At 45.3% G+C, this 15,546-nt stretch overlaps 1 protein-coding gene across 4 annotated transcripts in view; it reads right to left on the bottom strand.

The window, feature by feature from the left end:
- AGPAT4 (1-acylglycerol-3-phosphate O-acyltransferase 4) overlaps window positions 1-15,546 on the bottom strand; it is a 141,698-nt gene that overhangs the window by 83,242 nt on the left and 42,910 nt on the right. For 3 of the 4 annotated variants that reach the window (XM_081524437.1, XM_081524439.1, XM_081524440.1), the window contains exon 2: window positions 2,930-3,193. In XM_081524437.1, coding sequence (XP_081380563.1) covers window positions 2,930-3,193 — 264 coding nt within the window. Of the gene's footprint in view, window positions 1-2,929; window positions 3,194-12,650; window positions 12,821-15,546 lie in introns of those variants that run through there. The other variant, XM_081524438.1, reaches the window with a different exon arrangement.

The following is a 15,546-nucleotide window of genomic DNA, read 5'->3' on the forward strand; positions in this document are numbered from 1 at the left end:
GTATGTTACACTGTAGACGTGCAAGATATTACCATGGGGGGAAACTGGCTGAAGGGTGTATGGGATCTCTCTGTATTGCTTCTTGCAATCATATGTGCAGCAATTATCTCAAAAAGTTAAAGAAAAGAACCAAGAAAGACAAACAATGTATTATACCAGCATTTAGTTTTAAAAAGTATGTGTTCAGTTCAGTTCAGTTCCGTCACTCAGTCATGTCCAACTCGTTGCAACCACGTGGACTGCAGCACGCCAGGCCTCCCTGTCCATCGCCAACTTCCGGAGTTTACCCAAGCTCATGACCATTAAGTCGGTGATGCCATACAACCATCTCATCCTCTGTCGTCCCCTTCTCCTCCTGCCTTCAATCTTTCCCAGCATCAGGGTCTTTTCCAATGAGTCAGCTCTTCACATCAGGTGGCCAAAGTATTGGAGTTTCAGCATCAACATCAGTCTTTCCAATGAACACTCAGGACTGATCTCCTTTAGGATGGACTGGTAGCATCTCCTTGCAGTCCAAGGGACTCCCAAAAGTCTTCTCTAACACCACAGTTCAAAAGCATCAATTCTTCAGCACTCAGCTTTCTTTATAGTCCAACTCTCACATCCATACATGACTGCTGGAAAAACTGTAGCCTTGACGAGACAGACTTTGTTGACAGACTTACTCCAAGGAGTAAGTGTCTTTTAATTTCATGGCTGCAGTCACCATCTGCAGTCATTTGGGAGCCCCAACAAATAAACTCAGCCACTGTTTCCAGTGTATCCCCATCTATTTGCCATGAAGTGATGGGACCAGATGCCATGATCTTAGTTTTCTGAATGTTGAGCTTTAAACCAACTTTTTCACTCTGTTCTTTCACTTTCATCAAGAGGCTTTTTAGTTCTTCTTCACTTTCTGCCATAAGGGTGGTGTCATCCGCATATCTGAGGTTATTGATATTTCTCCCGGCAATCTTGATTCTAGCTTGTGCTTCTTCCAGCCCAGCATTTCTCATGATGTACTCGGCATATAAGTTAAATAAGCAGGGTGACAATATACAGCCTTGACGGACTCCTTTTCCTATTTAGAACCAGTCTGTTGTTCCATGTCCAGTTCTAATTGTTGCTTCTTGACCTGCATACAGGTTTCTCAAGAGGCAGGTCAGGTGGTCTGGTATTCCCATCCCTTGAAGAATTTTCCATAGTTTATTGTGATCCACACAGTCAAAGGCCTTGGCATAGTCAATAAAGCAGAAATAGATGTTTTTCTGGAATTCTCTTGCTTTTTCGATGATTCCGCGGATGTTCGCTATTCGATCTCTGGTTCCTCTGCCTTTTCTAAAACCAGCTTGAACATCTGGAAGTTCACGGTTCACGTATTGCTGAAGCCTGGCTTGGAGGATTTTGAGTACTACTTTACTAGTGTGTGAGATGAGTACAATTGTGCGGTAATTTGAGCATTCTTTGGCATTGCCTTTCTTTGGGATTGGAATGAAAACTGACCTTTTCCAGTCCTGTGGCCACTGCTGAGTTTTCCAAATTTGCTGACATACTGTGTGCAACACTTTCACAGCATCATCTTTTAGGATTTGAAATAGCTTAACTGGAATCCCATCACCTCCACTAGCTTTGTTTTTAGTGATGCTTTCTAAGGCCCACTTGACTTCACATTCCAGGATGTCTGGCTCTAGGTGAGTGATCACACCATCGTGATTATCCGGGTCATGAAGATCTTTTTTGTACAGTTCTGTGTATTCTTACCACCTCTTCTTAATATCTTCTGCTTCTGTTAGGTCCATACCATTCTTGTCCTTTACTGAGCCCATTTTTGCATGAAATGTTCCCTTGGTATCTCTAATTTTCTTGAAGAGATCTCTAGTCTTTCTCATTCTATTGTTTTCCTCTTTCTTTGCACTGATCCCTGAGGAAGCCTTTCTTATCTCTCCTTGCTATTCTTTGGAACTCCGCATTCAAATGGAATATCTTTCCTTTTCTCCTCTGCTTTTCGCTTCTCTTCTTTTCCCAGCTATTTGTAAGGCCTCCTCAGACAGCCATTTTGCTTTCTTGCATTTCTTTTTCTTGGGGATGGTCTTGATCCCTGTCTCCTGTACAATATCACGAACCTGTATCCATAGTTCATCAGGCACTCTATCAGATCTAGTCTCTTAAATCTATTTCTCACTTCCACTGTATAATTGTAAGGGATTTGATTTAGGCCATACCTGAATGGTCTAGTGGTTTTCCCTATTTTCTTCAATTTAAGTCTGAATTTGGCAATAAGTAGTTCATGATCTGAGCTATGTGTATGTCTTATGTATCTATACATATACAGACTCACCTGCTTACATGTAAAAACATAAGAGCCATACATACATATGTCTTTCCTTATAGAAATAACATATATATACACACATAGATGCTAGTTCTGTAAGGATAACTAAGAAATCACTAACACTAACTCATTGGAAAAGACCCGGATGCTGGGAAAGATTGAGGGCAGGAGGGGAAGGGGACGACAGAAGAGGAGATGGTTGGACAGTATCATCGACTCAATCGACATGAATTTGAGTAAACTCTGGGAGTTGGTGATGGACAGGGAAGCCTGGCGTGCTGCAGTCCATGGGGTCGCAAAGAGTCGGACACGACTGAGCAACTGAACAACAACAAACACTGATTGTTTCTGAGGAGGAAACCTAAAGAAACAGAGGCAGAAGGCTTATTTGCTTTTCATAGGCTAGCCCTCTGTGCCTGTTGAATTTTGGCATTTGGTGGTGCTGTTGGCGTTACTCATTGAAAAAATAGCTTAAGAATGAGGACAAAAATAGACATTTTGCATTTTGTCAAAAACACAAACAACATATCTAAGCATACACCGCAAGCCTAGTAACCTACATAGAAAATCCTAGCAGTAACACCCACGCAAACAGAGAACAGAAGGTAAGTCTCTTACGGCTGGAGACGCAGTAGGACAGCCGGCAGTTGATCTTCCGGAAGAGCTGCTTGTTAACAGGCCAGAGAAGGAGCGTGAAGAGCTGAATGGTGTTGATGATGAGCCCCGAGGCAATGAAGACGTAGCAGAAGATGAGGTGGCAGAGAAAGTGAGACTTCAGCAAGGCGACGAGGTCCATGCTGGGGGCGTGCTCCTCGCCCAGACAGCGAACACCCACCGCAGAACACGGCCAGCAGGGCGGGAGGCCAGGACTCAGGAAAGCGCCTGAAACACACACGGACGCCAAACGTTAGATAAAAATTCTCCTGCGCTCTTAGAGGCAGGGACGAAAACACTCAGAAGACAAATATATTCTCAAGATTACATTGTACGGGCGTGGATTTCTTTTTTATTTTGCAAACACTTATATAGTGCTTCCTCTACCTCTGGCACAGATTCAATCCTTTAAAAGAATATTGTTGTTGTTGTTGTTGAGTTGCTAAGTCTTGTCTGACTCTTTGAGATCCCATGGACTGCAGCCCGCCAGACTTCCCTGTCCATCACCATCTCCCGGAGTTTGCTCAAATTCATGTCCATTGAGTTGGTGATGCCATCCAACCATCTCATCCTCTGCTGTCCCCTTCTCCTTCAATCTTTGCCAGCATCAGGGTCTTAAAAAGAATAGTTCCTCTGATCGTCCTAACACCTGTTAGGCAGGTACTATTGTTACAGAGAAGGAAATGAGGTCCAGAGAAGTTAAGCAAAGGCCCCCATCACTAAGGAGAACCTGAGGACCAGAGTCTGCATCTCCAGGACTTTCTGCCCGCCTGAACACTGCCTCCAGAGAGACTCCCCTTCCCTCTACTCCTCATCTCCAGATCTCAGCCCAAACATCACTTTTTCTGGTGAGACCTCCCTGCACACACACCTGTCCTGGGGAGACTGGGGGCCACTCCTGGGGTGGCAGTGGGGATGGGGGTGGGGCGGGTGGCACCCCCTGCAGTTACAGTGTTACTAGTTCAACTGTTGGCCTTCTGACCCTGGACTGTCCCTTTTCTGGGGTACACAACTATCCTGAAGATTGTCACCGTCTTCCCGGCCCTTGGAGCAGTCACTGGCACAGAACTGGAGCTTAATTTTAAAAATACATATAAGGACGTCTCTGGTGGTCTAGTGGTTAAGACTCCGAGCTTCCACTGCAGGGGGAGCAGGTTCGATCCCTGGTCAGGGAACTAAGATCCCTCATGCCAAATGGCCAAAAAAAAAAAAAGGAAAAAAGAAAACTAATTTCTTGAATTGAATAAAAATGAAATACAACATATCAACTTAAAAATTACAAAATATACATATATATATCTGTGGAATGACTTAATGAAGGTTAAACAGAGATCAACTTTGAGATGTCGATGAACACAAATCATCAACTATGAAGGCAAGAGAACCACCCTACTGCACTCCTGATGTGCGCACACACACACACACACACACACACACACACTTAAGAGTTCTAAAATCGAACAGAAACTCAGATCATGCACAACAGCCAGACTCACAGTCCTATCATCAGTTTCCAAACCCTGAAGAGAAAAATGAAACAGCTATTCAGGTAAAGTTATGACCAACCTAGACAGCATACTAAAAAGCAGAGACATTACTTTGTCAACAAAGGTCCGTCAGTCAAGGCTATGGTTTTTCCAGTAGTCAAGTATGGATGTGAGAGTTGGACAATGAAGAAAGCTGAGCGCCGAAGAATTGATGCTTTTGAACTGTGGTGTTGGAGAAGACTCTTGAGAGTCCCTTGGACTGCAAGGAGATCCAACCAGTCCATCCTAAAGGAGATCAGTCCTGGGTGTTCATTGGAAGGACTGATGTTGAAGCTGAAACTCTAATACTTTGGCCACCTGATGCGAAGAGAAGACTCATTGGAAAAGACCCTGATGCTGGGAAAGATTGAAGATGGGAGGAGAAGGGGACAACAGACCATGAGATGGCTGGATGGCATCACTGACTCGATGGACATGGGTTTGGGTGGACTTAGGGAGTTGGTGATGGACAGGGAGGCCTGGCGTGCTGCAGTTCATGGGGTCGCAAAGAGTCGGACACGACTGAGCAACTGAACTGAACTGAACTGAAGTGAATAAAGCCTTCGAGGAACAGCCTAAAGACAGGAGGTTGAAATACTCTGACGAAGAAAAAATAAGCTGAGGACATCTCGCACAGCAGACTCACTCCTCCTGGAACCAGGACATGACGGCGAACCGCCCCAAGAAGAGCCGAGATTATAGACTGAACTTTCTAACAATAAGAGTTGAGAGATCCCAGGCTTCATTACAATGTTTACTAATAACACTCCTCTCCAAAAATCTGTTTGACAGTATCACATATACGATCTCATTTTAAGCCTCAGATGAATCCCATGAATAGTCTTATCATCCTATTTTTTGGAGCAAGAAACTGAGACGCCCCATAGGTTGGACAATTCACCTGAAGTTGCCACAGTCAGTAACTGATCTTCAGAGCTCTTTTGCTTCCAGCGCTCCAGACAGTTTTGTTCCTGGGGGAGTGAGGTGGGGCCTTCTCTTGGGCTCCGAACTCCCCTCTGCAGAGCAGCCCAGAAATGACCCTGGGGCAAAACCAGCACTATCTTCAGAGAGGTTCACAATCCCAAGCTATGCACAGAGTGAGGGCCTGGGGCTCACTTCTGGGCCTCCTAGGCTTTTTTTTTTTTTAATTTTTGGCTTCAGTGGGTCTTCATTGCTTTGCCCTGGCTTTCTCTAATTGCAGTGAACGGAGGCTACTCTCTACTTGCAGTCCACCGGCTCTCACTGCGCTGGCTTCTCTCGTTGCAGAGCATGGGCTCTAGGGTGCAGGCTCAGTAATTGTGGCGCATGGGCCTGTGTAGCCCCAAGACATGTGGGATTCTCTCGACCGGGGACTGACCCACGTCCCCTGCACTGGCGGGCAGATTCTATACCACTGGACCACCAAGGAAGTCCCCCTGTGCTGGTTTTGAGGACAGTCTTGGGCAGAAGGACAGTCATTTTCCTATAAAACATTACCCTTGCTTAGACTATTTGGAAGGCAAGCTCTCATTTCTGTATGTTTCTGAGAGGAGGGAAATCAAAAGCACTGTTGGCCTGATTTCCCTGAAGTCAGCTCAGCTCACTGAGGTCTCCCTCTCCCCAGAAGCCCTGCTCTCTGGCACAAAGTCAGGACCCCGCAGGGGCTGGAAAAGCCCACCTTTGACCTTTTTCAGACAGCACAGCCCCAAGACACCTCCAAGTTGTCGAACTCTTCGCCTGGTTACAACACACCCAGTGTCTCTCAAAGGAACAGACATTAAGCTGCCAGCTCCCTCTCAATGCACTTGACTTTCAGGAGCTCATGGACAGGAGCGATGGACGTTGGTTACGGTTTGGCAGCAGCTACCGTTTGAGGTTGAATATCCTCCTGCTTTATTCATTGCCCTTGGATTAGCCACTAAAAGCTCCCAGACAGCCTGGGCCAGAAGAAGTCTGATTCTTCACCGAGTTTCTGGGACCTAGTGTTTGGAGAGTATTTGACAAATCCTTCCCTTTGTTGATTTAACACTTAGACATGGAAGTCAGCTGACAGTGGAAATGCAGGGGATTAAATGCTGCCTTCCTCAGTTTCCAGGCAGAGAAGGGCATTATGAAGAAAAGGTAAGATTGTTTTTCTTTATGAAAGTCCAAGGACCAGCATGCCCTTTAGTAAAACCCTTGCTAGCCCTGCAGGAACCAGGGGGTCTAACACAATGTCTGTGATGCTTAGGAATCGTGAACAAGGCATGAGGGAGTCACAGACAGACAGACCTTGGACGGTGTGGTTCTGCCCCGATTCCCTTCCTAGACTGGTGTGGGCTTGGGGTTTGAAGCTCTGTTATACCTCTTACTGGTCATGTACCCTCAGGTGAATTAACTTTTCTGAATCTCAGCTTTTCTTGATGCAAAAAACGATAGTAAATTGAACCCAAAATTCCAAGGAGGCTATTGATTTTTGTAAACTTCAGTTGATTCTCAGATTTATACTCAAGAGCAAAACCCACAAAAGTATTGAATGAATTTTATGATGAAGAGCAAGGTAAGTCATGCTGTGAGAACTTTCCTGGTGGTCCAGTGGTTAGGAATCCACCTGGAGACAGGTGGACACAGGTTCGACCCCTGGTCTGGGAAGACCCCACATGACATGGAGCAACCAAGCTGGCATGACACAGTTACTAAGCCCAAGCGCCCTAGAGTCTGTGCTCCACAATAAGAGAAGTCACCACAATACGAAGCCCACACACTGCAACAAGAGTAAACCTGTGCTCACCGCAACTAGAAAAAAGCCTGTGCGGCAATAAAGACCCAGCACAGCCAAAAATAAAAAGTAAATAAAGTAAATAAAATTATTATTATTAGAAAAAGAAGTGCTGTTGAGTTTGTAAAACAATTTAATTGACTTTAGCCTTAGGGCTCATTAATAAAAGAGAGACAAGGCTAAATTACTTGGGCGGGGGGCGGGGGGCGTCTAGTGGGTGAATATGTGTTGTAGGTCTTCAGCTTATTCCAGTTTGAAGTTGGAGGGAGGGGGACCCTCTTACCCTTCTTCACTAAAGGCGAGCTTTCTCTCTACTGTAATTTGCCAATTTAGTGGCATGCTGAGGATGGTAAAGAATCTGTCCGCAATGCAGGAGACCCAGGTTCCATCGCTGGGTCAGGAAGATCCCTTGGAGAAAGGAATGGCAACCCACTCCAGGATTCTTGCCTGGAAAATTTCATGGACAGAGGAGCCTGGCGGGCTACACCTACAATCCACGGGGTCACAGAGTCAGACACGACAGAGCAACTAACAGTTGAGGATGGATGGTATAAAGATCTGACCCGTGATGAAAACAGGTAAAGAGAAAACATTTGAAAGTTCTTTACCATTTACCTTGATTTTTAGTGAAAGGGTTATGGGTGGTTTCTATTTTCTTCCTGTTTATTGTTCTTTTCTATGATGAGATCCTCCCCCTTCCGGGGCACAGAGCCAGATGGATGCATTTCCCAGCATCCTTGCTGACGGTTAGATGCAGCCAGTGGATAGAGCTCCCAGGGCGATGGAGCTGGCTCCTGCCCACAAGAGGAAGGACTACAGGGTGGGCTTGCCCATCAGGTGAGTGGAAAGGTGGAAATCCAACCCATCAACCAGAGAAGTTCTGGAACGTGCAGGCAATCTGAGACCACCTGGACTCAAAGCACTGTTATGGTGAGGGTGGTACAGGCCAGCAGCTAAAGGGGAAGGATCTTCGCAGAAACATTTGAATCAGGCAACTCTGGCCAAAAACCCAGGCTCAGCCACCTTCTAAGCTCCATCTGCTACTGAACTTCCACAGCCCCCGGCTTCCTCCTCTGTGAAATCAGAACAATATCTCCAACACGAGGTTGCTGTAAAGCTCAAGCATAACAAAGCCTGGGAGCCAGGGAGCCGTAACTACTGACGTAACGACTGACGCCCACACACTCTAGAGCCTGTGCTCCTCAACAAGAGAAGACATCGCAGTGAGAAGCCTGAGCTCCACAACGAAGAGCAGCCCCCACTCGCCGCAACTAGGGAAAGTCTGCACAAAGCAACGAAGACCCAGTGCAGCCAAAAATATACAAATAAATGGATAATCCTTTTTAAAAAAAAGAAGAGAAAAGAAAGAGGCAAAGAGGGAGCAGCCAAGATGTACTGCTTTGGCATCCTTGGGAAAGCCAAGGAGATATAAATCAGTTTTCCTGCTCACTCCATATCTAGATCCTGATGTTTTCTTTCATTTACTGTGAAGTATGTTGGCACCCCACTCCAGTACTCTTGCCTGGAAAATCCCATGGACGGAGGACCCTGGTAGGCTGCAGTCCGTGGGGTCGCTAAGAGTCAGACAGGACTAAGCAACTTCACGTTCACTTTTCCCTTTCATGCACTGGAGAAGGAAATGGCAACCCACTCCAGTGTTCTTGCCTGGAGAATCCCAGGGACGGGGGAGCCTGGTGGGCTGCCGTCTATGGGGTCGCACAGAGTCGGACACCACTGAAGCGACTTAGCAGCAGCAGCAGCGTGTTAGAACATTTCCTCCCCCATTTGCTTTCACTCTAACCTGCCCTTTACTGCCAGTGACTCTGAAATGGGGAGTGATACGTTCACCAAAACTCACGTGGACGGTACCCTCTTAACTAGGCGAAGTCTTGGCACAGTGTGGGGATGACGAAGTGGATTTCAGGATAAGGAGAAGTGCTAGCCAGCAGGATGCTTTCACTAGCCTTGTGTTTCCCACGCAGATTTCTACCCCGAAACTGTACAGAGCAGAGAAGCAGGTGTGCAAACACAGCAGAGCTTTGCTTCCTGGGATTCCTGCAGGGCGAGGGGCAGGAATACAGACAGCCTCACATGCTGCCTGCCCACCAGCCATGGAAGAATGTATAAAAGCAGCTCAGAGTCTCGCCACCAGAGAACTCAAGCTGCACCCTTCTCTAAAGATCCACATGGAGCTTCAGCATAAAGCATCCAGTATGACAACGAATAGGAGAACCTGAGTTAAGATCTAGTTAAGATTTAAATCTCTGCCCTGGTCAATATTCTGCAACTATCAAATAAGCATGAACTTCAGACACACTCAGGAAGAGACTAAACTGGAAATGGGATGAACTCTCTCACTAGCTTGTTTTTAAAGAATCTGTTTGGCTTTTTTGTACCCACACACGACAGAACTAAACCAGGTCAGCGTTTCTGAAAAAGCCAAAGCTTCCTTCCAAAGAAATCACTCCAAGTGGAATTGCTATGATGCTCGTGATCAATTTAGTATCTTAACTGAAATCTTAAGCCCTTATGTAGGCTCTTTTAATGCCAAACACCAGAACGCTGTTCACAAAACAGAACAGAAATCAAATAAATGCTAATACTATTTTTATATTCCAAACTAAAATAGATAATACACCATTTTAAATGAGATGAGGTAAATCGAGACCCATTCTTAGTGTGAAAACAACCACAGCATCGTTCAGAAAGCGATGCAACATACACAGAACGACCTCAGCATCTTCACCACCTAAAGTCATAAACCAACCTTTGACAACCTCTCTCAAGGATAAAATTAGCTTTCAGAAGATTCTCTCTGCACCAAGACATTCAACCAGTATTATTTAGAGGCACCCAAAATTAGAAACCACTTACGTTTCTGACAGGAGGAAACAATCAAGTGAATTATGGGAAACCCACACAATCAAAAGAAGAACGTTACAGTATAACAGGTTTGTAGTAAGACGGAGAAGAGGGCGGCAGAGGATGAGATGGCTGGATGGCATCACCGATGCAATGGACATGAACTTGGGCAAACTTCAGGAGGTGGGAAGGGACAGGGAGGCCTGGTGTGCTGCAGTCCACGGGGTCGCAAGGAACCGGACATGAGTGGGTGGCTGAACAACGACAACATGGATTCATTTCTGTTATGATATTAAGAGATAAAGGTCACCAAATTACATATAGAAAGAATAATCACAACTCTAAAAAACACTGGGTGTGTGTTAGTTGCTCAGTTGTGTCTGATGCTTTCTGACCCCATGGAGTATAGCCTGCCAGGCTCCTCTGTCCATGGAATTTCCCAGGCAAGAATATTAGAGTGGGTAGCCATTCCCTTCTTCAGAGGATCTTCCCAAATCAGGGATCGAACCCACGTCTCCTGCATTGCAGGCAGATTCTTTACCGCCTGAGTCACCAAGGAAGCCATCTAAAAACACCGCCAGCAGTTCTCTTTGTGGGTGTGTTCCTGGACCAGCACTTGGGGTCTGGAAGGCAGAAAACGTCCAGGGACAGGGTGCCCTGCAGGAAAGGGATGCAGGTTCTGATCCAGGTGAGATGAGGAGTGGGGTGTTCCCGTCATCCAGTTTTCAGATCTCAAGTCCTACTTTAGGTTAAATATATTTAGCAAAAATCTCCAAGAGGGCAGCAACTGACTTGTGGCAGCCTGAGGCAGCCACTCAGCACTTCCTCCTGAGAAACAAGATAAATTTAGTTTTTGGATTCCTGGGAGTTACACTGGCCCAAGGCCCAAAACAAAACCAAAGAGAAAGTGTTCTACCCTGAATCCAACTGTCTCGGGGACCATCTCTAACTAAAATATTCCTCAATTAAAAAATGATCACTGTCTGATGGGCTGGCAGAAGCCTCTATAAAATTAGCTTATTTAAAATTTGATGGATCAGCCCTTCGTCTAATATTCCTGTACTCTCCATGAAGTCCATTACAACAAACCAAACTCTGGAGAAGTCATAAATCATACTCAACTTTTTCATTACATCCGATAATAAATAACCCTCAGTCTCTTTCCAGAATCTAATTTTAGGATAATAAAAACATAAGTCTGCAGAAAACTGAGATTTCTAAGTTTAATAGTTATTTCTGAGCAGCTTATAAGAGAAAAACAAATTCTAAAGAGTTTTAAATCTAATCCAAGGAAACCAGTGCTCAGCTAAACCCAGATAGATAATCTAGGTTACTTTTTTTGTCATGAGAAAAAGCAAAGATAAAAGGAATTAAACGAAGCATTCTCTAAGGCATTTTGTAGCTCTGGCATCTATAAGTTTGAAATATCTGGAGTGAAATTTCAGGCCTCCTGAACGGTAACCAGGGCAGCAAAGTAAGTCTACTGAATGTTTTACACACACATTATCTCAATAGCTGTTACCAAAACCTACTCTGGAAGGCATTGTTATCTCCATTTTACAGATAAGGAAGCTGAGGTTTAGTGAGACTAGTGAAAGACAGTGGTAGTTGCTCAGTTGTGTCCTACTCTTTGTGACCCCATGGGCCATAGCCCACCAGGTTCCTCTGTCCACGGAATTCTCCAGGCAAGAATACTGGAGTGGGTAGCCTTTCCCTTCTCTAGGGGATCTTTCCCACCCAGGGATCAAACCTGGGTCTCCTACATTGTAAGCAGATTCTTCACCATCTGAGCCACCAGGGAAGCCCTTGGTGAGACTAAGTAACGTGCAAAGGTCAAATAGGGAGTAAATGTCTGAAACCCCAGCTCAGGTTAGGCTGCTTTTAACGGAGGAAGTCCAAGGCAGCTGCACTCCACATGCACTTGGCCTTATTTCATGAACTTGGTTCCGTATTTCAGCTCCTGGTCCCCTGCCTGACGCTTGGGCTGACTGCGGGTTTCTGAGCCCCTGCCCCACCAGTCAGCCCTGCGGAGCCCCCAGTAGCGCCTTCCTTCCAGGTAGAATGCCCGCCGTCTCCAAACCCCATCTGGCTCTCCCACTGCTCCTGGGAGCCAAGAGCTCTGACATCACGGCATTGGGGCAGTCAGAAGGGGCTGGTGCCTAACTGCATCTCCAGCAACCGAGAGTGCGTGAACTATTTTATATGACACTCAGTCTAAAACACATTTCTAAATTATGTTCAATCCCTGGAAGTTTAGGGCATGAACTATAGGATACTCAGTCTAAAACACATTTCTAAATTATGTTCACTCCCTGGAAGTTTCCAAAAAATTGTATGAAGTCCTGATAAAACTCTCATATCACGAAACCCAAAACTGAAATGAGATGAGGAAAATTAATCTTCCAAGTGAGGAAACAGCCACATTTCTCTCTTGAGTCTACGCCAATCAATCACGAAAGCTTTTCAAAAATGGAGGATGGATGGAGGCTGAATGGAGACTCTTGTGATCTTCACACCCGTCTTGCTGCCACATGGCGTGGCTATCCACTCAGTCACACACCTGTAAAGGCTGAAAATGTATGGAGGCCGAACAAGAGAAAGGGTGAGGAGGTGGCCAGCGACCAGCTCTAGGCCCACAGGAGCGGGCGTGAGGGACGTGCATCACCAGTTGGCACCATACACAAAAAAGAGAGCTTTGTTCAGTTTAGAAACCACCTCCTTCTGAGTTCTACCGTCACCACGGCAACATGGTCAGGACAGCGGTCTCACCACAATGCCCACCTCTTTCCCTCCCACTTCGGCCGTGACAGAGCTGCTGAGCCAAGGCACCCAGCCCAAGGGGACCTTCGGCAGGCGGCTGCTGGCGTCAACTCCATTCACCCATTGTGCGACCTTGGGAAAGGAACTTGTCACCTCTGAGCCTCAGTTTCTGCATCTGTTTAATGGAGGCAACAATCCTGCCTCCAGGATCGCTGCCCCAGGAGATGCAGCAGCCAGCTCCTGCCGCAGGAGGGTGCTTCTGGGTGCCTGAGTCCTCTCTGCAACCAGGCTGCTGGTCACATGCCCTCTCCTTCAGCCACTTCCCGCCCCCCAGCCCCAAACCAGCTACCATCTTTTCTTACTAAACTTTCTGCTTGTGGCTCTCACAAGTCATTCCTTTTGCTTGTTTTCATGAGATGCTCCTCATTTGAACTACTTTTTCAGACATCCACACAATCCAGAATGACTCTGAGCCAAAAGTGGACGTGTAAGACCCCACCAAAGTCCATTCACAAGCTTTAATGAAGTTATCGTGTCTCTGTTCCTGATTGAAGGAAGGTAGTTTCAGAGTCATCAGTTCTGAGGCTCTCTTCATGATGATGGATGCGTGTTAACTTGCTTCAGTCATGTCCTTCTCTTTGCAACCCTCTGGTCTGTAGCCCACCAGGCTCCTCTGTCCCTGGGATTCTCCAGGAAAGAATACCAGGGTGGGTTGCCGTGCCCTGCTCCAGGGGATCTTCCCGACCCAGGGATCGAACCTGCGTCTCTCATGTTGCCTGCATTGGCAGGCAGGTTCTTCAGTCCCACACCACCTGGGAAGCCCATAATGATGGGTAATACCTGTCAGTTCCCAGAGACATTGTATTATAGAATTGAGTGGAGGAAAACAGTATGGAGGTGCCTCAAAAAACTAAAGGTAGTTTAAAAAAAATACATTTGAATCAGTTCTACTGAGATGGATGAAACTGGAGCCCATTATACAGAGTGAAGTAAGCCAGAAAGAAAAACAACAATACAGTATACTAATGCATATATATGGAATTTGAAAGATGGTAACGATAACCCTATATGCGAGACAGAATAAGAGACACAGATGCATAGAACAATTCTATGGACTCTGAGGGAGAAGGTGAGGGTGGGACGTTCTGGAAGAATAGCATTGAAACATGTATATTATCATATGTGAAACAGAACACCATTCCATGTTCGATGCATGAGACAAGGGCTCAGGGCCGGGGCAATGGGATGACCCAGAGGGATGGGATGGGGAGGGAGGTGGGTGGGGGGTCCAGGAAGGGAAACACATGTAAACCCATGGCTGATTCATGTCAATGTATGGCAAAAACTATTACAATATTGTAAAGTAATTAGCCCCCAACTGAAATAAAAAAAAAAAAAAAAGAATGAATAAGTAAATAAAAAAACAAATGAGTGGAAAAAAAAAAAAAAACTAAAGGTAGAATTGCCATCTGATCTAGCGATTGCATTCCTAGGCATATAACCAGAGAAAACTACAATTTGAAAAGATAGGTGCACCCTTATGCAGCACTGTTCACAAAAGCAACTACCTAACATCTGTCAACAGATGATGGCTAGAGATGTGTACATATACACAATGGGATAAAAACACCAGATGATGGCTAGAGATGTGTACATATATACAATGGGAAAACAAGACTGGGAGCTGACTGTGGCTCAGATCATGAACTCCTTATTGCCAAATTCAGACTTAAATTGAAGAAAGTAGGGAAAACCGCTAGACCATTCAGGTATGATCTAAATCAAATCCCTTACGATTACACAGTGGAAGTGAGAAACAGATTTAAGGGACTAGATCTGATAGATGGAGTGCCTAAAGACTATGGTCAGAAGTTCATAACATTGTACAGCAGGTGTGATCAAAATCATCCCCACGAAAAAGGAAGGCAAAATGGTTGTCTGAGGAGGCCTTACAAATAGCTGTGAAAAGAACAGAAGTGAAAGGCAAAGGATAAAAGGAAAAATATATCCATCTGAATGCAGAGTTTCAAAGAATAGTAAGGAGAGATAAGAAAGCCTTCCTCAGTGATCAATGCAAAGAAACAGTGGAAAACAACAGAATGGGAAAGACTAGAGATCTCTTCAAGAAAATTAAAGATACCAAGGGTATATTTCATGCACAGATAGGCACAATAAAGGACAGAAATGGTATGGACCCAACAGAAACAGAAGATATCAAGAAGAGGTGGCAAGAATACACAGAATTCTATATAAAGATCTTAATTATCCAGATAACCATGATGGTGTGATCATTTACCTAGAGCCAGACATCCTGGAATGTGAAGTCAAGTGACCCTTAGGAAGAATCACTACGAACAAAGCTAGCAGAGGTGATGGAATTCCAGCTGAGCTATTTCAAATCTTAAATGATGATGCTGTGAAAGTGCTGTACTCAATATGCCAGCAAATTTGGAAAACTCAGCAGTGGCCACAGGACTGGAAAAGGTCACTTTTTATTCCAATCCCAAAGAAAGGCAATGACAAAGAATGTTCAAACTACCGCACAATTGCACTCATCTCACACACTAGCAAAGTAATGCTCAAAATTCTCCAAGCCAGCCTTCAACAGTATGTGAACCAAGAACTTCCAGATGTTCAAGGTGAATTTAGAAAAGAGAGAGGAACCAGAGATTAAATTGCCAGCATCCATTGGATCA

The sequence above is a fragment of the Giraffa tippelskirchi genome, chromosome 9 (assembly GCF_054371585.1).
Source record: "Giraffa tippelskirchi isolate mGirTip1 chromosome 9, T2T-mGirTip1v1.2.pri, whole genome shotgun sequence".
NCBI classification, from domain to species: Eukaryota; Metazoa; Chordata; class Mammalia; order Artiodactyla; family Giraffidae; genus Giraffa; species Giraffa tippelskirchi.